At 32.4% G+C, this 23,702-nt stretch overlaps 9 protein-coding genes across 11 annotated transcripts; 4 read left to right on the forward strand and 5 right to left on the reverse strand.

The window, feature by feature from the left end:
- Positions 1-772: 772 nt before the first annotated feature.
- On the forward strand, positions 773-1,672 carry OCT59_000787 (uncharacterized protein; the record flags this gene model as incomplete). The annotated part of the gene is made up of 1 exon (XM_025332782.2): positions 773-1,672. One exon carries the CDS (start codon positions 773-775, stop codon positions 1,670-1,672), a length of 900 nt encoding a protein of 299 aa, XP_025167329.1.
- Positions 1,673-1,762: 90 nt separating this feature from the next.
- OCT59_000788 (uncharacterized protein) lies at positions 1,763-2,359 on the reverse strand (the record flags this gene model as incomplete). The annotated part of the gene is made up of 1 exon (XM_066139108.1): positions 1,763-2,359. The coding sequence occupies one exon, from the start codon at positions 2,357-2,359 to the stop codon at positions 1,763-1,765; it is 597 nt and encodes a 198-aa protein (XP_065988542.1).
- Positions 2,360-5,013: 2,654 nt separating this feature from the next.
- Positions 5,014-6,292, reverse strand: OCT59_000789 (uncharacterized protein). 2 transcript variants are annotated; one of them, XM_066139109.1, is made up of 2 exons: positions 6,245-6,292; positions 5,014-5,987 (listed from the first exon to the last, which is right to left on the reverse strand). In XM_066139109.1, the coding sequence occupies exon 2, from the start codon at positions 5,819-5,821 to the stop codon at positions 5,363-5,365; it is 459 nt and encodes a 152-aa protein (XP_065988543.1). In that variant the 5' UTR covers positions 5,822-5,987; positions 6,245-6,292; the 3' UTR covers positions 5,014-5,362. The 2 variants fall into 2 exon arrangements, with proteins under 2 accessions (XP_065988543.1, XP_025167332.1); XM_025322023.2 differs by lacking the exon at positions 6,245-6,292 and having other exon boundaries at positions 5,014-6,147.
- Positions 6,293-7,644: 1,352 nt separating this feature from the next.
- OCT59_000790 (uncharacterized protein) lies at positions 7,645-8,965 on the forward strand (the record flags this gene model as incomplete). 2 transcript variants are annotated; one of them, XM_066139110.1, is made up of 3 exons in its annotated part: positions 7,645-8,032; positions 8,093-8,458; positions 8,748-8,965. In XM_066139110.1, 3 exons carry the CDS (start codon positions 7,645-7,647, stop codon positions 8,963-8,965), a joined length of 972 nt encoding a protein of 323 aa, XP_065988544.1. The 2 variants fall into 2 exon arrangements, with proteins under 2 accessions (XP_065988544.1, XP_065988545.1); XM_066139111.1 differs by lacking the exon at positions 8,748-8,965 and having other exon boundaries at positions 8,093-8,643.
- Positions 8,966-9,618: 653 nt separating this feature from the next.
- Positions 9,619-9,825, reverse strand: OCT59_000791 (uncharacterized protein; the record flags this gene model as incomplete). The annotated part of the gene is made up of 1 exon (XM_066139112.1): positions 9,619-9,825. The coding sequence occupies one exon, from the start codon at positions 9,823-9,825 to the stop codon at positions 9,619-9,621; it is 207 nt and encodes a 68-aa protein (XP_065988546.1).
- A 1,653-nt stretch (positions 9,826-11,478) lies between these two features.
- On the reverse strand, positions 11,479-11,697 carry OCT59_000792 (uncharacterized protein; the record flags this gene model as incomplete). The annotated part of the gene is made up of 1 exon (XM_066139113.1): positions 11,479-11,697. The coding sequence occupies one exon, from the start codon at positions 11,695-11,697 to the stop codon at positions 11,479-11,481; it is 219 nt and encodes a 72-aa protein (XP_065988547.1).
- Positions 11,698-12,420: 723 nt separating this feature from the next.
- Positions 12,421-13,023, reverse strand: OCT59_000793 (uncharacterized protein; the record flags this gene model as incomplete). Its single annotated transcript, XM_066139114.1, has 3 exons — positions 12,421-12,603; positions 12,652-12,738; positions 12,817-13,023. 3 exons carry the CDS (start codon positions 13,021-13,023, stop codon positions 12,421-12,423), a joined length of 477 nt encoding a protein of 158 aa, XP_065988548.1.
- Positions 13,024-13,595: 572 nt separating this feature from the next.
- On the forward strand, positions 13,596-14,390 carry OCT59_000794 (uncharacterized protein; the record flags this gene model as incomplete). The annotated part of the gene is made up of 2 exons (XM_025311892.2): positions 13,596-13,842; positions 14,056-14,390. 2 exons carry the CDS (start codon positions 13,596-13,598, stop codon positions 14,388-14,390), a joined length of 582 nt encoding a protein of 193 aa, XP_025167336.2.
- Positions 14,391-19,756: 5,366 nt separating this feature from the next.
- On the forward strand, positions 19,757-20,812 carry OCT59_000795 (uncharacterized protein; the record flags this gene model as incomplete). The annotated part of the gene is made up of 5 exons (XM_066139115.1): positions 19,757-19,768; positions 19,980-20,255; positions 20,344-20,364; positions 20,451-20,524; positions 20,617-20,812. 5 exons carry the CDS (start codon positions 19,757-19,759, stop codon positions 20,810-20,812), a joined length of 579 nt encoding a protein of 192 aa, XP_065988549.1.
- Positions 20,813-23,702: the final 2,890 nt, after the last annotated feature.

Raw genomic sequence — 23,702 nt, forward strand, 5'->3', positions numbered from 1 at the left:
TGTCTCTAGCTCCGATAGATAGCTTGCTAATTCCAATTATTTATAAATCATTTAGCGTGGGTTAACGTGTGATCTATTGATGCTAGAAACATGATCTTACCACCATTCGACGCGTCTCGTCGAGACGAATCCAATGATATATAACTCGAATTTATACGATCACTAGATGGCCGGCTATTCGATTTTTCGCATTTTTATAAAAAATCAGATTAAACCAAACTGAACTGCCAGTTTTTCGGTTCTAATACCCGAACCAAACCAAACCGAATTTTGAGCCGGTTTCAGATTGGTTCCCCGGTTTAGCCCGAACTGTTCGGAGCTTTAATCGGTATATCGAAGTTTAACTGTATTTAGCCAGAGGCGCTTCGCATGACGCATTTAACCATCTTTTATTTACCAGAAGTACTAGAACATATTTTACATTTCTTATTGATAGATAAATCCATCTACCCCGCTCTATATGTTTCCCGATTGTGGTACAGATGCGGTGCCCTATTATATGAAGACGCATTGAGCTAAAGGAAAACGATCCCAAAGCAAAGAAATTCATAGAATTAGTATGTGGGAAGCAAAAGCCAATTTATAGCTTGAAACTAACCCATCTCCATACTATAATCCACTTTCAAGTAAGAAAATTGAAGGTATCGTAAGAACATGCCCAAACATAATTCATTTGAATTTCGAAAATTGTGTGGGTTTTAGTAATAGAGCATTAAATCAGCTTAAAGCATACCCCAATCTGAGATATCTTAATTTATGTAGTAGTGGTATTATGGGTGATAAAGCTTTATGTGGAATGGTGGGATCATGTCATAAAATAGAATATCTAAATATTTCTTTCTGTCAAGGTATTACTGATAGATCTTTAATCAAAATTGCGGACAGTTGCCAAGCTTTACAAGAGTTTCATTTTGCTTGTGCGCATTTGATTTCTGAAAGATTTATAAGTCACATCTTAAACTCATGCCCAAATTTACGAAGATTCAGTATTCCGGGTAGCTGTCGAAGAAAAAATAGATGTGATATATTAGTAGAAAAACTTCTTACTGTAGAGAAACACCTTAATGTAGAGAAACATCTTAGTGTAGAGTATCTTGATTTTGGTAGGTGTGTTTACGTCACCGAGACTTCAATTTGCAATGCCATTCATTCCTGTCCAAATCTCCAACATCTCAACCTTAGTTTTTGTGGAATTACTGATAAAACTATCGAAAAAATTGCTAGATCATGTTATATTTTAAAATATCTTAATTTAAGGGGGTGTTATAAAATTAGCAAAAGAGCTATAAATAAGCTAAATCCAAATATCCACATAGAGAATTTCGAGGAAACTTTATCACCTCCCGATCTCATTGGAGCAGTTAGAAATCATCTTATAGAGAACAATGTTTCTAATAGACAAATTTTAGCTCAGGGTTATCAGCGCCTCTTAGATTTAAGTATGCGAGATAATTTGCAGTGGTATTCCAATCCAGGGTTGGCTAGATCAACAGTCCAGAATGGTGGTCGGTTATATAACACCCGGTATAGTATTGCTAATAATCAAAATTCAGTTCTATCTCAGATACACCGGCAACCTAACAGACGGTCACCAAGGAATTATTTTGATAGAATACTAGCTGATCAAGCAGAATGCTGGTACTCTACTGATCTAACTAATCTGGAGCAGTGATCAGCTCGGAAGATTTTTTGTTGGGTTATAGTATGTGTGATAAAAAATATAGATTAGCTAACCTGTTCTAGACATGGGCATTGACTGGCACTAGATGGATTTTTGACGAATATTTCGTGCAATTGTTGAGGAGAGAGCTTTGGAAATAGCGGATGCCTCTCCAGTAAACCGAATTTTATTTACCCCCATTTCACCATATTTCTGTAAAATCACAATTGGAACATCTTCTAATGGACCGTGGAATTCCTCAAACTTTTGGAGATATGCTCTTGCTTTTTCATCGACTTCTTCTGCCCTTTCTTGATTAGAATAACCAATAATACCGAGTTCATCCTGAATTGTTATTATATCCTCTTCCAGGTATAAAAGCAAATTATATATTTCTCTATATGAAATATCCGTAGAAGCTTTATAACTCCTAAGTTCCACCTCTAGAATGGGATTGCCTTCGATGTTGAGTTCCTCCTGTATTGGTAACATATCTCCCACCAAGTCTAACAACAACTCATATGAATCGGCAAGTGTTATCTCTTCCTTGCTTTGACGCACTGCCTCTTGATTTGCATTGATATTAATACCAAGCTTTTTCTGAATAGCTATTATATCCTTCTTCTTATATAAAAATACTTCATATAATTGATCAAGAGATTCTTTCGTAGGAGATTTATTAGTATTGTTATTCACCATGATTGCTAATAGTAAAGTAATATATTTAATGTGGAAAATTTTACCGAAGGTGCCTATGGCCGAGTCCGGAATACTGATCGTCAACCCGGGATAGTGATCATCAGCTCGGAAGAATTTGCTGAGCCACAGATTGTGTGACAGAAAAAGGCCGATCACCAGGCAGGGTTTGTGCGACATATTAATTTTCACATATATATTCGAAAAAACATAACCTTTATTCTTTATTTTTTTCCCGAACAAACATGAGAAAAATGTGAAAGGAGGTCTAGTTGGAGCACAGGACCAGCTCTAAAAGTAAATAGTGCCGACAAAAGCATATGTTATGAAAGGCTGAGGACTTTGGAATTTCGAGATCGCCAGGCGTAAAACCAACTGTGTGTCTCTCCGGTAGATCTACATGTGAAAGGGTATGAGAATTACATTTGCATGTGCCTTCATAGAACTCTTGGCATCAGACAACAATACTAATTACGCCTTATATCTCCTTATCTTCGGTCTTGGCGCTCTTTTTCCCAGCAAGATATAAAGCATGTAATGGTATGTGGAAGTTCAGTCAACTTTCCCGCAAAAATTTTAAGGTATGTAACTTATTTTATTCACTTATAGAAAATGTTTCGAAATATTTTTGCATCTATACAGACGAAATTTTATTCACTATGGGCCTTTATAATTAGGAAAAGCAAAATGCCAGAAATCAGACTTAACTGTCTTGTTGTTCCTGAACATTCCAGTCGGGGAAATCACTCGTCAAAATCTCGTTACAATCGATATTGGCACCAATGAATCCGTCCATTCTCTTAGATCGAAAATTAAAAAAGAATGTGCGCCCTGTTTTGATGACATTCCAATCACACAATTCGTAATCCGTGCAGTTGAAATTTCAAGTAATGATTTGGCGAATGATAATACTACAGTATTGTTTCTAAGCATAAAAAATGGGACTCAGGGGACGGAACTATCTCCAATTTCTAATATTTCTCCCCGCTTTTCCATTCAACCTCCTCAAGATAATATTCATATTATAGTATATTTGAAAATTAAAACACCCCAGCAGTGAAATGCGACTGTAATTACATATATTATCGTTTTTTGTATCAGTTGCTCTGGCAACGTTTTTTATTTCATAAATAAAGTATTATTACGTCTTGTCGTAAATCTCGATAAATGTCACGTGTAATGATGTAATATAATCGCCTGACAATCCTGTACTACATCTTAATTGCATATATATTGGCCAAATGTATTATGAATCGATACAAAAAAAATCTATCATTTCTCCCGAGCGTCGGAAACCAAAAATACTTTTATATCCATAAACCAGCTTTACCTGTAACTGCAGTCGAATGCATATTTTTTTTTCGCAAGCACAAACTCACATATATAAAAACTATGTCTTCACAAGCTTCTTCACCCGCTTCACCCGCCTCAATAACAGAAGAAATTTCCACTAGAACAATGTCGGACGTGGTTAAGGATTTCGATACAGAGGGGCTTATTGAATATTTGGGGAGGAAAGACTTGAAGCTCAAGGAGACCGACCCACTTTAAAATTTTACGAAAGGAAGAGATTGCTGGCTCTGACTTTCTTGAATTAACAGAAGAAAATTACGTAGTATTGGTTTCGCGTTAGGTCCAGCAACAAGGCTTACGAAATTTATTGAAGGCCTCAGTCAGAAATTACGAAACTATTCCTCCCTTAAAACTCTCGACGACCTGAAGGAAATGTTACGTAGAAATAAGGTCAATGGGGAAGATATAACAAAGATCAAGCAATTTACTCCTGATAGGTAATTAATTATTTTTCGAAGCTGACTAGATAGTTATATTAACTTTATTTTTCTCTATAGTCTTCGAGGAGATTAGTGATGATGATAAAGCATTCAAACACTGTATGGAGGACATTATCTTAAAACTTTCGAATGTGGAGACCATGACCGATGCTAACGAGGCAACGCGCTGTGAATTTATTTCAGCTATATTACATGCATCAATTGCCATCGCCAAGAAACTCACTTCTCAAGATATATTCATAGTTTTGCAGAAAGAGACGTTTCCGGTGAAGATGCAACGGGCAGAGTAGACTATGCGATCAAAAGTTTGGAAGACCTCCTCTGTATTACCGAAGGGAAGCCACGCAATATTAAGATTGGATATGCGCAGGTGCGTCTACTACACAGATCTGTGTTTTTAGAGCGCCAAAGCCGAAAGAGATTCAATATTAACACATTTTATTTTTCTTAGAATCTGGCTCAGCTTGAAAGTGCGTTCCAGGCAAATAAGAAGAAGCGGACTGCGGATCAAGCTTTTGGGAACGACTATTTTGATTATATATATGGTGTTGTGACTACAGGCACAGAGTGGCATTTTATCATATATACTCCTGATGGTATATACTCTACGAGCGGTAGTGAATATCAGATCAATCTCACGAAGTCCGCAGTTAAAGATAATCCCGAATTACTTCGAAGCAACGTGAAAAGGGTAATCGGCATAATTGTAGGGTTATTGAAGGATCGGGTTAGTGTAGATAGTTCCCCAACTAGCAAGAGGGCTAGGATCGAAAAAATTATTAAAAAATAAGTATCCTGGGCTACGTCCCGAACATTTGTATTTATTTTTGCATGTAATAATAAAAAATTTTCTTGGCAGAATTTGGACGACCTGAGGTCGCTGAAATCACGTGAATTTTATTAGCCGGACTTACGAAAAAATAATGTTTTCAATTGAATAAGCATATTTATTAGTTGTACAAATTGATCTACAGTGTATTAGTTAATGAAAAATATAATAAAGCTTTGATTTTTAAATTAAGCAAATTAAATATAAAAATAAATCATGTTAGGAATGAACTAGCTATATTCTGATGAAAAAAAATCATGTGTGCGTGACCATTTGTCGAAAAAATTTTGCGAAACCTTTCCTCCACCTTGTGCAAATCTACCGCCATCAATATCAATTAATCAAATGAACAGTATAAAACAGAGCATGTTTGTCGGTTTGATTCTAAAAAACGTTATCACAGAGATCAAGAGCCACGAAAAGTTTTTCTAGAGCATTTTTAAAGCCTTCCATGTTATTAGGAAATGAATTTAATTTTTCTTTTGCCTCTGTTCGTGTTTTGGATCTATCCCCGTGAAATTCGCAATTACTTTTGAATTTCACTAGTATCAATATTTCATACTCCTCAAGTGTCATATGAACGTTAGTTAGTACAGTTTCTAATTGTAAAACATAATCTCTCTCAGAGGTAGAATAATTGGCTATTGAATTTTCTACTTTGTTGTAGATTGCCGACTGTGCTTTACTCCATACATTAAAGTCGCCCACCTGACCTCTCAAACGTTTATTGAAAAAGGAGATCCAATCTCTGTACTCACTCAAAGCATTTTTTATTTCTAGTTTGTTAAGTAACCTTTTTGATAAGTCAATGAGATCATTACTAACAACTCTTTGTTGTTCCATTATATTGATAACCTGTTTTGTGTTGTCTTTTAGATCTTTCAAGGATTTCGTACATTCATTAAAGTCTTGGTCATAAATGTTTTGCTTGAGGGTTTTAATAAGTCTCTTATTCTCAACACATTTATCTTCAAAGGGTTTGGCGAACTTAGAGTCTTGTTGAATCAATCTATTTAAGGTTACGGTTTCCATAGTTATTAGAAAAATTTAAGATTATTATTTCTACGAAGTATAGTACGCGTCAAAGAGAAAAAAAAAATTAAGAATTATGAGGAAGAGTATGGAATAATATTATAGTACGCGTCAAAGTGAAAAAAAAAATTAAGAATTATGAGGAAGAGTATGGAATAATATTATAGTACGCGTCAAAGTGAAAAAAAAAAATTAATTCAAGGAAGTTTGAGGGTATTTAAATACTTTATATACCTTTCTGAATAGACTCTTGCATGTAACACGAATACTGACTCATTAGATGCGAATTCGATTCTCAAAAAAGATGAATAATGTTACGTAATTTTTAGGTCGTACAAGTGTCGTACGTAAGGACACTTTTTTTTCTTCGTTAAAAAAGAAACCGACCTATCGCAGTGTTGACGAAAGAATTGTTGAAGCTTCGGACGAGACATTTACGCAATTTAGGTATGAATGTTTTGGCTGTGGCTGTGCATTTGCAAGGAAGTGACCCATCGCTTGCAGAGCTAATATCTATTTTTTTGCTCAGAAATTTCGAGGACCTTATTAAGCGAACATAAACTTTCGGTGAGTTTTACTAAGATCGATATCGTTAATTTACTTCTGACTCCGCGTATTTTATGCATAATTGACGACCATTCTATTTTATTCAGAGTATCGACGTTGGGACGAATGAAATCGGATTAGAGATATTGTGTTAGTATAGATAGCTTAGATGAATGAAGCACCGGCAGGCATTAGTATAGGATTCTACTTCACTTTGTAAACGTTTATGTATTTTCGAATCTTGTAATTTATTTTTTTACATCAATAAATCAGTAATTCCGATCATGACATTTGTCACAGTTTTTTTATCTATGCTAACAAACTATTGAATTATTCCGTTTTATATAAAAATTAATATCGAACATGCAATCCATCGATTCATTGAGAGAATTAAATTCCAAGCTCTTAGCTGAGATTGCTGAGCTTAGAAAAGAGAATACTGAGATTCCCAAACTTTGAGAGAAATTTGCTGAAGTTGAGGCTGAGAATGCGAAGCTGAGACAGATTATTGAGGAGAATGCCAGGCGTGATGCTGAGAATGCTGAACAAAGGGCTAGAATAGAAGAGTTAGAGAAGAATAGTGCAAATATTTTGGCAGAGAATACTGAGCTTAAGATTAGAGTTGCGAAGTTGGAACAAGATTCTAAACAGCCACAGAATGATTCACATGTTGAGGAAGCTGTCGTCATACCAGAGTCTGTATCAATCCAGCTTAATCAACATACACCTGTTTGTAAAGCGGGGGTTTCAGAGAAACCATCAGCAAATGTAATTGTACCAGAGGTGTCTAAATCATCGGAGGAGAAAGAGATGGATAAATTCTTGGATGAGGCAGATAAGAAAAGCGTTAGTGATAGAATAAGGCGATGCAATAAGGAGAAGAAACTTTTACGTGAGTCAACCAAAAATCAAATCCAGGCTGTTACTTCTGTAGATTCGAAATTATCACGTGACAAAAAACCGTTACCATTGGTAACGATCAAGATTCAAAATTATCATTCAGTACAGGCGATGATATCTCTGCTTCGCTTTCATTAATTAATGAAAGGGTGGATACTAGAGTGATTCAGGATAACTTATCATGCGACATGAAAATGATCTCTTGTGTCGATAGTGAGGATGTCTCATCTGATGAAATGCCTGGGCCAATTGCTACACAACCGCTTGATAGAAATCAACTCACTGAACAAATTTTGAAGCATGATCTTTCTAGACCTATTTCTTCAGTGGCATCAGTTGAACTACATGACGAATCCATCTTAAACAACGCAATTGAGGGCTCTACGCGGAGATTAGCTTATTGGATTGATGAGGCTATAAAAACAGGTCTAAAAGAAATCTTATATTTGTATCATTATTCCCTCGAGTTCGAAGAAAAAGTAAAAAATATTACAGCTGATAGCAAGACTAAAGATAAGACAGCAAGATCGATGATATACAAAGATATGTTGCAGTATTTACCTAATGTCACTCTGGGTAATTTGTGAATCTGAACACATAGAGCTAAAAATATTCTTATGCTATTTGGAGAAAAAGGGGTCGGGATTGATAGAATTAAGTTAGTTACTTGTAGCGCGAGTGATATTTCTAGATTAAATAATACTCAAATTCAAAATATTATAGATTATGTGAATGATCGGGTTCATGTAATTTCGAAAACCGTTACCAATGGTAACAATCAGAGTCATGTGACTTTTGCAGAAACGATTTCATCAGTCACATCTCAAACAAGTAGGACTAATCCAACCTATGACCGCACCTATTTTCAAAACAAGACATTGGATCAATATCAAAATTTATATAGAGAATTTAGTAGTGAAAATTTCGATTATTATGGAATTACCAACGAGAAATTATGCCCATTATGCAAGTTAGGTCATGACGATGAGGAAAGTATAGAAGGTAGGTATAAAGCTGGATCTTACTTTATTAAATGTGAACAGCATGAAATTGAGATTATAGATACTTCGAAAGATGATCTAATTATTTTTTTTGGAAATATGATAAGAAATATTAGACAGCTTTCTATCCGGGAATTTAAATTGATCTGTAATCATAGAAAAAAGCAACATGAGCAAGTCCGATAAAGTATTAACCCCTGAGTAGCTGGATTGGCATGCCAAATTAAGTGGGTTACCAAGCGCTTTGACAGATAAGATTCGTTCTAAATTATACAAAAAATATAAAAAAGAAACTGGGCATGAGCCATGGCAATTATCAGAAGCCCGCCTTTTCATAAATTTGAAGCCAGAAAACAAAGTATCCTATTTATCTTCTTCTGAGCAATGTGAAGAAAAAGGGCTTATAACTTTTAAAGTCAGACCCGATCCAGAATTAATTATCAAATCTGTTTTGGAGCACTTCCCATACTTGAAATTCGGAAATAGTTTCAGAGGGATTGATAAATAATTTTACATCACCTCAGCCGTGAAGTTCACCATGCCCTATTTGTGATGGAAAACATGGGAATTATAGATTACATGGCTCATAGTACTGCAAAAATGGGAATCAGCTCCCTTATGATCCTGAATTAACGAAATTGTATTCTCAAGACAAATTGGAATATTGCCTTACCTGCAATACTTCAAGCATTAAACTCAAGTTCGTAATTATAGCATAGCCGGTCATGTGGACCTGATCACCTGAAATACTCCGGTAAATTCTTGCCGAAGAATAGGGGCTGTGCAATGTGCGAATCACGATTTTTATTTATTTTTTGCATATATTAATAAAGTGAGTCTAACATTGAATAATTCCCATTGTGAAAAAAATAATATCAGCTATGTCAGTTAGCTGTTAGCAAGGTAGCCTATCAGAGCTTGATTTATTGAAATTTTGCATTGTTTATTAAACCAAACCCGAGTTCATCATATTCGAAAAGATTTAAACCTTTCACAGGATGAGCTAGAGCATCTAATAATGCGTTGTGTTCTAATACTCTAAATGAATTAAATCTAAAAAATGCCATTTTTTGCTTGCTCAGATAAATTAGAAAGGTGCATGGTTAATAGCCTAAGAAGGATAAAACGTTGACGAGCTTTCCAGTCTCGATAAAGCTTTTTTCAAGCATCTTCACCAAAATCTTTTTTATAATCCCATCTGTCATATAATTTGCTAGAAAATACATCATCATCTTCAATATCATCATCATCTTCGTTATCATCATCGAACAGCCAGAATTCATCATCATCATCATCAGTATCGGCGCCTAACCCAAATTTATTATTACCATCACTAGGACCAGAAATAATTAGTAAGCTTTGTTCCATAGCTGGAGAGATATTTACTAAGAAATACTTATCTTTAATTTACGTTCAAAAACCTCTTCACCTAGTCGAGCCAGAATAATTCTTCGAATCAGATGCTAAAGCATAAGCAGTATCATGAATGTTTGGTCACAGTAAGTAAAAATATTTCGAATCACGTAGTTTATTCTTCTCAGATCTGCAGAATATTCTATGCGCAGTAGTATGTCACCAGCATCTGCAGTCGTCATTTTTAAAGGATCTATTAATAAACCCAATATTTTTGTATTGCTATAGTGATGAACTTTCCCCAGCGCCAAACTGAAAGAAGTTCTGGTATATTATATCTTACTCATTACGCAGTTCTGAATTACTAATAAAAAAACCACATCCCTGATTTACATTTTGCGGATCGTAAGACAGGGTGTTGATAAAAAGAAATTCAAAAATGGAAATAGAGCTGATTAGAATCAATGATTTACAGATTTACCCACAGGTAAATAAACGGTATATTTTTATTATCCTACTGACGTTAGCACATTCAAATTACGTGTACAGGTTAATCACACATTAATCCGTTTTTTGAATAGGAATTAGTAATACATGTGTGATTTGTCATCTACAGATCTCGATCCATGATGAACAAATATTTCAATTTTTATTCTTTTTTCGTGATTACAATTGAAATAGGAGTGGGGCTGTAAACTCAGACAAAGATGCACTACATGCGATCTTCTGTTTTGTAAGAGATCTTAGAAATAAATGGAAAATTTTGAGACATGGCATTGCTTCATTAGTGTTACATTAAGTTGTCATAAAACTGTAATTCGTCGGATTTACTTTTTAAGCGCTATTATTACAATTCAGGGGAGAGATATTTGTTATTATTAGACGAGATCCAGGCTGTGACTTTAGGTGAAAAAAATATAATTATGAAAAAAATGTAATAATGACAAGTACGCATAATAAAACAACGTAATTTTTTATTTGATCTATTTAAATTAGATTAAATTCTCTTTTTGCGCATAGTAGGCATACAGTATAAAATAAACCTTTTTTCCAGCGCATTTACGCAAAAGATTGCATATTAAAAAAGTATATCTAAAAAACTTGATCCACCAATAAAATTTCTTAATAAAATTACTACGCCTAATCATGTCCAGTTTGTCATTGCTCAACTCTTCAGGAGTTATGCTTTTTTTGACCTTAACCGCTGTTTTTTTGTTCATTGGTCCAGTGTTAATCATGGGGATCGCTACCATGTGGTCAAATCTCAAATAAAAAATTTCTGATGAACTTTCTGCATGTGTCATTAGAATCGTCAATGATCTTAATACAAAAAATAATACACCAGAGGAAATCGAAAAGACCTTTATTGAAATAAACAAAAAGTTTATGGCAGAATTCAATACCAAAATCTCTAATGAAGTCACCACACGTCTTTCTGAAATTAATGCATCTTTCACTGCAGAGTTCGGCAGAATTAATACTAAGCTTAATAATAAACTTACCGCAGAAATTGAAATTTTTAGGGCACGTAATGCGGCTACGCCACAGAAGCGCAGAAAATATTGGGAAGACTTAATAACATCGAGGAAGCCTGCCATAATGACTCTGGCAGTATTAGATTCCTAGTGGAATCCGTTACATCCAGATTCATGTCAATTAATGTTGTTATCAAAGATCTCCAAAACAAAATAAATCATTACGTGGTAGTTCAAAGGACCAACAAAGTGTGTCCAATGAATCTGAAGCTAATTTGACCAATGAATCTGAAACTGATTCGCGAGGCTCTTCAACTAATTCATCTTCAAGCTCTTCCGGTTCTTCTGGTAAGATAAAAACAAAATAATTCTTGATAATCAATGCTTTATGTATTAGGGGTTTGACTAACATTTTTTGATTGCAGGCTCGAGCCAAAAATTCACAAATATTATTTCTGTAATCCTGAAACAATTTATTGACATCTTTGATAGGATTAAGGGTGCGAATGATTATTCTTTAGATCAGATATGTGCTGTTGTATCGGTTGATATTCTTAGTAGACTTGGGATGGGAGTAATTGGGAAAGATACAATAAAGGGATTTTATCGTAAAGATAACATAAGTAGCAAAAATTTAGAAAAAATAGGTACTTGGGTGGATCATACTCATTTACATCGTTACTGAGTAGCGGGGAAGGAACTGCCATTATGTGAGTTAGGGCTTGGCAAATTCCTCCCTTGAAACAACTTGCTACTCCAATATCTTTCATTAGTTTCATTTTTTTTTTGTATAGCCGGCCGGCCCTTTCTCATGTATTACTTTGCAATAAAGAATGTTTTGATTGATTTTTAAAAAAATATGTGTTTCGTGTTTTACAAGTGATATTTATTAATTACATTTGCTTATTAATACAGCTATAATTGTAAAAAACAAACAGCTAGAACATTAAAATGCTATTTTACAGTTGCTAAGTGCTATACATATATATTAATAAAAAATATTCTATCTCCTATTGTTCTTCCAAACTGTTTTCTTTGCCACCATAATTAATTGTTACATTAATTATATTCGCATTTTGAGAGAATGGAAGTAACAGGTCTGCTTGAAGCGCCTCCAGTAGAGACAACAGGAGTCTCAATAGAAGGCGTTACTAGAAGTATCAGACCCTGTTTCGAAAGGATTCAAACTCTCAGAAGATGACTGCCCATCTGATACGACTGTCAAGAGTGTTGGTAAAGGTGTTGTGGAGACGGTTGTATTAGATGATGATGGACGTTGTGTTCCTAGAAACAATAAATATCCCTCAATCTCCTTTTTCTAAAAAAATAATATCTAGTTGGAGAAATATATTACAAAACTAATTACCAGGTTCTTGCCAAAATTCTGTGGAGAATTCCTTGTAATATTATTCTCCAACAAGACTCCTCTTATTTTTAGTTCCTTCATAATAGGCTTTAGTCGACTAAGTAAATGAGGGTATTAGATTAGAGACGGTTAATAGCTCTCAGAAAAACCAGACTATACACTTACATAATATGCTCGAGTTAATAATAAAAATTTCTTATTGCAAGCTTTCCCGGTAAAATAATTCAAATTATTAACTTCGTTGAGCTTCTCTGCTATTTTTTCCCAAAAGATTCTCTTATTACGATTAGGGGTACAGTGATATTCTTCATTACCATTTTTACGTTCATTGATGAGAAAGTGGGTTTGTTCATTATTCCACTCAAGAGACATTTTTACGGTTTAAGAAAAGTGGGGTAACACCGTAATAGAGCAAGTGAAAAAAGCCTCACCTTTAAGTGCCATGATTTAAATGAAGTTGAGATTAGTGTTGTTTAAAAAATAATATCTGATATGATTAATCGAATTTTAATGGTAGCTTAGCTACTCACGCGCAAAATCTGATTGGTTGATCCTCGTGATTTGAGTTGCGGGAAGGTTGCGAGGAAGTACCGGGAACTGTTTAGGAGGCAGGGTGATACAAATTTTTATGTTGTACATCATGCAAAGCACTTACGGTCAAACCACATGTAAATATAAAATTAGCTTAGCTGAGATATGTCACTGATATGACCCTATATAAATCCCGATATGCTAGTAATCGAATAAAAAATGAATTTTGATTTACTAGCATGTAGTCTCACAAATCGGCTACAAATCAACTAATCGCTAATCAGTAAATCCATATAAATTTGAATGATGATATTATCTAGTATAAGTTGCTAAAAGAATTGCTAGAATACACTGAAATTGCTATAATTTGCTAAAATGCTATAAATCACTAAGATCAGTAATAAACTATAAAAATGGTTAAAACTAACTATTCTGGTTTAAATCCTGTAGTAGTGAAAGCATTAACTAATCTGCATTACAGATATACCGATGAAACGCCAAAAATGTGGTGTTCTCATATTCGTGTTTCATTTAGGAAACTTATCGAATATAATCCAATATTCTTCTCAAAAAATGAATATATTCATATAACTGAAAGATTATATAAAGATGGGGAATTTAGACCTGAGAAGCGTTCATTTCATATATATTGCACTGCATGTGATTCCTTAGTATTTATCTGTGATAATACCGAGAAATGCGCAAATAAGCATCTGAATGAATGCATTGCTAAAATAGAGGAAAGGCGTGTTGCTTATTATAGATCTATATTATGGAAATGAAAAATTAAAAGAGCACTTAGTTCTGAAGAAGAGATTAATAGGGTTTATTGTAACATATATTTTAGATATAAAAAATCGTATGAATATATAGATCTTCACCCTACAAATGAATTTAAGGAAAAGATACATCGCTTTATTAATAGTGCAATAGCTATCCAACGGATTTGGAGAGCTTTCAAGTTGGGACCTGAAACATGGGTACAACGAGTCTGGAATATAGTAAGGAATGATGGTACTCCCGATAGAAAGAGATTTTTAGGCGAACTTCCATCTTTTCAAAGGATAATAATAAATCCCGAGACTCAAGAAGAATATGCTTTACGTGTTGGTGAATTTGTTGACGGATTTATGAAAAACTGTATTTATATCGAAAATTTTAATCTAGCTGAACTGGTCACTCCAGGACCCCGAACAATACTGAAATAGGTAACAAGAAATAACGCGTAGAATAGGCTAAAATGATCATGAAAATCTTTCCTTTTTTAGATAAATTTTGATAACGTTGGTAAGAAATATATTACTTTATTTAGTAACTGACTGACATTATCATAATTCCGGCCCTGAAAAAATGCGTAGAGCTAATAGTAAAATTTTGCCAATTTCCTATGACCTATTTATATATTGTTCGGGGTCCTGTCACTCCGTATAAGGAATATATTGATTTAGTACGTCCTACTACATGGATAGAAAATAAGAAACACCAGTTGTTGAATCGTTTAAGTATTGTAGCATATATAGTTGCTTTTATAGTAGTATTACATCAGCAAGACTATAGAAACGTTAAATATGGTGGATGGTCTTGTCAGTTAAAGTGTCTATTGAATTCTGAATATTACTGTATTAATCAATACGATCATCACGAAGTTGATCAAATGTTAGACTTGTATTCATCAAACACAAATTATTTAATAAATACTTTAATGTTTCATGAACATCTATTTGTATTTAAAATAAGCATTTATTTATCATTGTAATAAATTACAAATTAAATATTAATTATTAAATACTTCATAATTGCTACTTTAACAAAACACTTAAAAAATATTTTAAATTAATACTTATTAATTGCTATGAAAAAAAAATATCAATTAAACATTTGAATTTATTATTAAAAAAACATAGAATATAAGCATTTAGATTTTGTTATTTTTATATTAAGTCTTAGGGGCTTACCTTTGATGTAATAATATAAACTTGTTAAAAAAAAATCATGTCCCAAAATTAGTATTACGCGTATCACGTGATATAGATTAATCTTTTTTTTACAAATTTTTTTTTTAACGAAGCTTCACTTTTTTCACTCTTTTATTTTTCCTTTCCTCTCTCTCACTTTCCCATTTTTTTTCCTTCCTTTCACTCTCTCCATTTCCATTTCCTTTATTCTTTTCCTTTGTTCTTTCCTCTTTTTTATCCTTTCCCCTTCTGTTTAAAAGTTAAAATCACCCATAAAAAAAACCAAAAATTCTTTTTTTAAACTAAAAATGTAAGGGTTTTGCGGTGTAATATATGCAAAACTACCAAAATTAGTTTCGTAAAATCATAAAATGTGAAACTGCAAAACTGTCAAAACCTGCAAAACTGTTTTGATATTTCGCTGTAGTATATCATATGATATACATATAGTTCTAACATTTATAGATCATGATCATATTCAATATATATATATACTATATATATACAATTTCGGTCTATTTGGTCTATTTAAACTAAAAAAATTTTATTTTTTTTTTAGTTCCAGTATCGGTTATGATTATCGATCTGATCAATTGATAATCTTTTTTATATAGAAATTCGTTAGAAAAAATTTACTATCACGTATAAAATGTTAAAAAGCTAAAAGCTAATTCAATAAAATTGTAAAAAAAAACATTTTTATAAAACCTTTTATGTTCAAGTGAAATGACAAAAGTTAATCAATTTTTTTCTTTAGGAATGTTCCTGGTTGGTAAGTTGATTGATTTTTTTTATTATTGTTTTTCATTTCTTTGGTTCTAATTTTGTTTTTTTTTATTAGATTTCGTTTACTTCATTTTTATTATTTTGTAGAAAACCACTTTGAAACTAGTTAAAACTGAAACCTACAAAAAAATAGTCTAACCGGTAAAGAAAATGTTAAACCAGTGTAAGTTCAAGAAATAATTTTTTGGACGCAAGATTTCTGTAAAGTGTAAATGGTAAGTTTCATAGTGAAACTTATCATTTTTTCCTTTTTTTTTCAATAGAAACACTAAATAACGTTTCTTTTGCTATTTTTTTTTGTAGGTTTTTTTTGAAATATCGGGCAGTAATATTAAATCTCAATAATGGTAAGTTTCATTATGAAACTTTACTATTTCTTCCTTTTTCCTGAGCTTGGATTTCGGCAAGGAACTTTATGGTAAGTTAAGGAAAGGGATGTGTGAAGCTGGAACTTTTTCTTTTATTTAAGAATGTTACTAATACTAATGTTTATTTCATTCTTTTCTATAGAGACACCTGGACTCAGACTTCGGCTAGGAAACTTGATGAAAGGTAAGTTGTAAATTGAAGGAGTTGGAATTGTGTATTTTGGGAATATTACTAACATTTCTTTTCTTTTTTTTTAGGGACAACTTCACTTAGACTCTTGGTTTCTTTGACACGTGAGTCTTAAGTACGTTTTTTTTATTTTTCTTAATTTAACTACTTTAACAAACTGTTATTAACAATTCGCTTTTTTTTCTTTTTTAGCTTAACTAAAAATAAAATAAATTGATGATGGCTTGGGAATTCGGTAAGTCTTAATTTTTTTTTACTAATTTTTTTATTTTTAACGAACCATACTAACAGTTCATTTTTTTTTCTTTTTTAGGCGGATCTTTCTGGTTTCTGGAGTTTGGACGGCTTGGATTTTTGAATACTTGAATTTGGTAGGAGAAGGGCTATTTTTTAATTATTCTTTAATAAAACATTTACTAATGTTTCGTTTTCTTTCTCTTTTTTAGACAGCTTCTTTTTTTTTAAGTCTTTGAACACGTGGATTACGGTATATATTTTTGTTTCTTAAATTTTTTTATTATAACGAAATGTTAATCTAACAATTTCGTTTTTTTATTTTTTTTTAGGCGAGTCTTCTTTGGATGTGACATTTTGGTAAGTAACTTTTTCTTTTATTTATTTTAACAAAATGTTTATTAACGCTTTATTTATTATTCTTTTTTTAGTCAACTTCAAAATTTCCTAGGCACGAATTCGTAAGTTTTTTTATATTTAATTTATTTCTTTTAACAAAAATTACTAATCATATTCATTTCTTTCTTTTTTTTAGTCAGTTTGCTCTTCAGGTCTGAACATGTTAGATTTGGTGGGCTATTATTTTACTTTATTATTTGTTTAAACGAAATGAATGAAGCGTTTTTAACGTTTCAATTTTTTTATTTAGATGGTCAGGCCTTTGGTATGGAATATCAGTAGGAAAAATCAAAAATATTTTTTTGAATTTATTTCTTTTAGCAAAATATTCTTACTGACATTTCAATCCTTCTTTTTTTAGGCGATCAGATTATTGGATGCGTAGATTTTAATTGGTATTAGAATTTTTCTTTGATTTATTTCTTTTTAACGAAATGCTTTATTAACGCTTTGATTTATCTTTTTTCTAGACGCTCAGATCTTTGGACGCGTAGAATTTTGGTAAGGAGAATTTTTTTTGAATATATATCTTTTAGCGGAACGTTTTTATTAACGTTTCAATTTTTCTTTTTTTAGACGACCTGGTCTCTATATGTAGTGATGATCTGTGGCTTATGGTGGTCTGTTCTGCCTTCAGTTTTTTTATACCGCACTTTCTGCTACAACCAGAGAATGCATTATTTAATTTTGTTTCTTTTTGGCTGTTACTGAATATAATATCCTATTATATATGGAATTTCGCAAATTTCTAATTTAAATAGTAGTAAGGTCTGAAAAAGTAAATTAGTCATAATATAAAGATACTACTTTACAGAAACTTTAAGTTTTCAAGTGATATCATTTCAATATCATTTCAATATCATTTCAATATCGATTTAATATCGATACGATATCGAAATAAAGTATTATCACTTCGATATCATTTCGATATTAAATCGATATTAAAATGATATCAAAATGATAATAGAAATGATATCGAAACAACATCTTTAAGTTTAATTTAAAGATATCATTTCGATATCATTTTAATTATCATTTCGATATCATTTCAATATCAATTTAATATTGAAATGATATCGAAGTGATAATACTTTATTTCGATATCGTATCAATATTAAATCGATATTGAAATGATATCGAAATGATATTGAAATGATATCGTTAAGATAAACTTAACGATATCGATTCTATATTGATTAAAAATGGTAAGTTTCTGTAAAGTATATATTATATGTAATATGATATAATAGAAAAATATATAAAATATAATAATAAAATATAAATTATGCCGTAATAAAATATCAATACTAAAATGGTGTTTATTATATAATTAATTTAAGTAATTTAATTATATTAATTTCTATTAATCAATTAGCAATAAAAAAATAATGCTTATCGAATACAAGCTGCGTTGAAACTTGTTTAATAAGCACTTAAATTAAATATTCTTAAAGCATTTAATAAATGGTTGGTAAATGCTTAGGTTAACTTCGTGATGATGGTACTGAAAACTTTGTTAGATCTTCAGAATATACGCGATATAAGTATAAAGAGGCAGGCAAACAGTATCCATGTGATTCGCTGGAAATTAACTATTTCAAATCTGCAGGTATTAATTTCTCAAATTTTAACAATAATTGTGAGTACGTGCAACGAGTTTTCTGAAACATAAGATAGTATATCATATATCCGTATATTCATATATTCATGTATTCAATAGTTAGCTATATAATACAATAAATCGATATACTTTTTACCCACTATACTGCCACGATGCATGTAGTAGAACAGTGTACGACATAAATTAGCACGTTTTCAATCCTCGTTAAAGTATATATGATGTAATAGGTGATACACCGCAAATCATCTATCTGCTTGTGCGACAAATTAATTTTCACACATAAGCCCAGAATATTTTGAATTTTTTCCCTATCTATCTGAATAGCATTTATTTATGAGTTTATTTCCTCTGATGCTAGAGGCTATTCCTACTAGATTTCGACCAGAGTATATTTATATAATGTTACTAGGCCTTTATTACTGAGCGGTCGGGCAAGTGAAATAAAGAAAAAAGTCTGTATATGCATTGTCCCCAACACCATTCTAAATGTCGAGATCTTCAATGCACATTCCGCATGCCCTTATTCTTGAACATAAAATTTTGGCGTAAAAGTGCCTTGCATATTCTTCTACTTGATCCCAACATAAATTCAGGCTCAGAGAAGATGGTAAATGGAGATTTAAAAGGGCAAGTATATAGAATTCAAGTTATTTGTCGCTTATTATTCTTTCAGCGAAATTCTAACACTATATTTTCGTCATTATGTCTTCTTTCGCATTATATGAAAATATTTATAATTTTTTACTTGATTCACCCTCAGACCATATTACTGCATTTTCTGTTATTTTTCAACTAATAGAAAATGATACGTGGTATCCAAAAAATAAGTTAAGAGAAATAATTCATCAGGCAATTATAGTAGTGAAAAAGAATTACAATCAGACTTCGAAAAAATATCTAAAACTCGTTGATATTCCCTTAAAGATTAGTAATTATTACTATTATTTATCAGATTATAATCCCAAATGATGATTGCGCAGAATAATATTTTTATAACCAAATTAAGTGAGTACCCATAGCCATGTGGGCACAGGTTTTATCAGATGCATTAATTCCTTAGACACACAAGGGTGGATCTTAGTTATGGTTTATGAAGAAAAAATATAGCATTCATGTACATTGTTAATTGTATGCAGGCCACATATAGTTGATAATTTACTTGAAATATGTTGATAAGTGTGCGCACATGATTCTAATATCAAAAGATTAATTACATTAGTACTAATATAAGGCTTCTGCGCTAGTTTGATGATGCATATGAAGGTGTAAGTAGTCTTCAGAATATCAAAGAATCAAAACAGGAAGAACCGCTCACTAAGAATGAAATCAAGACGAACTTGCGTGTCTTGAAAACCAATCTTAAAAATAGCAAGGCTCCATACACCTACCACTTCCGTAAATATTTAAAGAAGAAAAGTGCTTCAAATTTATCATGGCGCGTTCTACTTGCTAGTCAAGTGATTTGTGCGGATTCAGAAATGGTGAGAACTTTGGAAGTAGAGGCATATAACTTTTTTATGGTAAGTAATTTAGCAAATAGTGTTTTGTATTACCATAGTCTACTTTCTGCAAAGAGTATTTATTATATTAATATTGTGATCTCTATAGGATCCGGCAGAGCGTATGAAAGTAACTGCTCCAAATCTTGTCAAAGATAATTGTGATTCCTTTGTTTTGAATTTCATAGACAGTATTACAGATATCCCAAATAATAGACTTTACATGATAAAAGTTGGAAAGAATCTAACGAAAAACTAGGAAAAGTTACGTTAGATATACTCAATATCTTGTAAGTATTTCAGTAACGAGCCTTAATATAATATAATAATCATATTTGCCATTTCTTTTAACGAAAAATAGTGTTTAACATTATTTTTATAGGAGAGATATTTGGAAAAATTCTGCCTTTGGCCCAAAGTTGGTTAAGTCACAAAGTGAAGGGACATATATGACTAATGTGATAGTTCCAATGATTCGAGCATCATTAAAAGATCTTCCAATTGGGAAATCTGGTTATATTTCTACAGCTGAGCGTCAAAGTATAGCTAGTAAAGATCGAAGAGGAATTGGAAAATGACCAGATGTTATATTTATCGCTAGTTGTAATGAAAGAATATATGAATTAATTTATTGTGAGAGTTCTCGTATCATTTGTGATGAACAAAAAAAGGAAAATGATAAGGTAAAAACTTGGAGAGAGATGAATGTATTGGGCCCACAAAGGATGCAAACTGGACAAAGATGAATTTGGTATTATTGGAATCCAAGTTGCTGGAACTAAGATGTATCTAAATATCCTCATTCGAGGTATGGATGAGATACATCGTTTCTATAATTTACGTACAGTTAAAATTCCGATACAACCAACAGATGTTTAAATTCATCGAAATTTTATTAACAATAATATGGGTATGTGGAATGCAGTTCTTATTCAAATTTTTATTTTACTTTCTTAAAATTAACACATACTTATAATTATAGAATATCTTGCATATCAATATTTCTCTTCTATATTACGCGCTTCCAACTAGTTCAAGTAGTAATACAGAAAATAGCTCCACTGTATCTTCTTCACCAAGATCATCATCACCACCAAAAATGAAAAAAAGAAAGTCTATGAAATTCGAAAAAAAAATAATCTAATTGTTGTGTATATTACCGTTCAATAAAGTGCCCTGGTGGCCAATTATTTTTTATATATTCATCTGTTTTTTTTGTATGGGATACACACCAGATAATAAAAATTTTTCTTGGCAAATTTGCGGGACTGCGTGGTCTCGGAAAACATGTGATTTTTTACTTTTGAATATTAACATACTAATACTATATTACGCTAGCATGCAATCCAAAATAGATGAGACTGATTCATTGAAAATATACATTGCCAGGCTTGAGCTCGAGAATGATAAAATTAAGGTTGAGAACAATAAAATTAAGGCCAAGAATCTTGAGCTTAAGGCCAGAGTTGTGAAATTGGAAGACATGCAATTGCAAAACGTATTAATAAAAAATATATTATCTGTATCACAAAAGACATGATCATGTATTAATTTTGGTGAAATTTCTTCAGCGCTGGGGTACCCCTGCCAAAATGATTTTTTCTTGCTGACCAATGGTCGGGTGTCATGTGCATTTTTGATCAGAGTTTTCTAGCAGATCTTTCGTGATATTGACGCGTATAACTATATCCTGGTAGACTTCGTCTATATGGGTGACAGAATGCTCAGAATTCTTAGATTCTCAGAATTTTTCTTATAAAATTTCTGAATCTATAAAATTTTCAAAATTTTTTATTAGTTACCTATGGTAACAATGACCGGTATACTAACACCAACTTTTCACGTATATTACTCAAAGCAACTTAACCAGCTCCCCCATTCCATTAAAATAGATACATGGCGATGTCTTACTTCACGAAAACATCTATTATCGATAGAACAGGCAAGTAGTATCCACCCCGAAGTGGAAGATTTGTTAAATAAGGCGGTTGGAAATTATATTAACTGAAGCAAAAAGAGCGTCAGAAGATGAAGCCTATTACCCGCGACTGTGAAAATTTGTTAAGAAAAGAAAATGAGGAGTTGTATATATCAAAGCGGGTATTGGAAAAAAAGATTGAAGAGCTTCTCGACTTGCAAGAGCAATATAAGTCTTATGAAGTAGCCATGACCAGGTCTTTAAAAGAGAGTGATGGAAAAGTCACCCAATTATCAGATTCGGTAGCTTTCTTCAAAAGTATAATTCCTGATACGAGAAAAGCCATTGCATCAGCTGAAAAGTCCATTGACATATTAGAGAATAAATGCTAGCATCTGGAGGATATTATTTCTGCTAAGGATAGGAAAATTATCACTCTTGTTGATCAGATCCTTTCCAAAACGAAGCATAGTGATGTGACTATAGAGCTGGAAATATATTCTAGCACTCATGAAAGGAAATTATGGGCGAAGAGGCGTAGTGAATCTGAACATGATCTAGAAACTAGGAAAAATATACATTTCGTCCTTAGTACCTAAGAAAATTCTACTCATTAGCGAGAGGTACATCCCAGCCAACGCGTATCCTGTATGGATGTTCGCGAGGTACAGTTAGATCGAAAACAACGAATTTTTGTTCACATAAATGCTTATCAATAATTTTAATCACATTATGCCAGTCATTAGCATATTGATGCACATAAATAGGCAGATATGTGTGAGATTTTTTTGTATTATCTTTGGGCAGTCAAAGTAACTCTGGGATACATATATCAAACTGATGTTATAGTGGCGCCCTTCGACGAAATAAGGAATAATTTTCTCTTGCACTTTTTTCAGATCAGCATATACATCTTCGAATATAGGCACTGTACCTCTATCTGGAGAGAATGAATCCACCTTAGGGATTTTATCAGGCTTTATAGCCCGGAATGTAATATTTTCACGGTATGGCTTTAGACTATTTGCAATTATCTGATACGCCGATTTGAGGTACATATATTTCGGCTCCTTAAGATTGTGACCAATGAGTAGCAAATCATCATACTTGATGTAACGTGTTCCTCCTTTCTTCCCATTAAACATTTGATAAAGCTTATTTTCGAGCATGAAATTGAGAACTTCATTAGTTTTTCCTGAATTAGTACGGCCACAAATTAGAAGGGTGAAAGGCCATTGGGGGACACTTGGATGTCCATTATATTTTTGGGCATCTTTAATATCGTTGATGTGATATACGAGCCTATCAACTGGCTCGAGCTTTTTACTTTCATATTAGACTATCTATTACTAATGATATTCTAAAATAATCTTGCAATTTTCAGCGACGGCCGTCGTCCAAATTTATTTTTGAAGGAGAAGGAATCCTTTCTCGATTAGAGTATGTCTGATATAGGACAAGAGGTCAGCTGTGTACGGGACTTCAATGAAATATATTTCTTGATTTTTGCATATATCCCGCTTCTTCTGATCACGCTGACTTTGTGTTTT

This window comes from Rhizophagus irregularis, chromosome 1 (assembly GCF_026210795.1).
Source record: "Rhizophagus irregularis chromosome 1, complete sequence".
In the NCBI taxonomy this organism is placed as follows: Eukaryota; Fungi; Glomeromycota; class Glomeromycetes; order Glomerales; family Glomeraceae; genus Rhizophagus; species Rhizophagus irregularis.

Bases quoted from the DNA above. Each gene is read 5' to 3' on its own strand.
- OCT59_000789 (XM_025322023.2), bottom strand. From the start codon at position 6,010: ATGGAAACCGTAACCTTAAATAGATTGATTCAACAAGACTCTAAGTTC.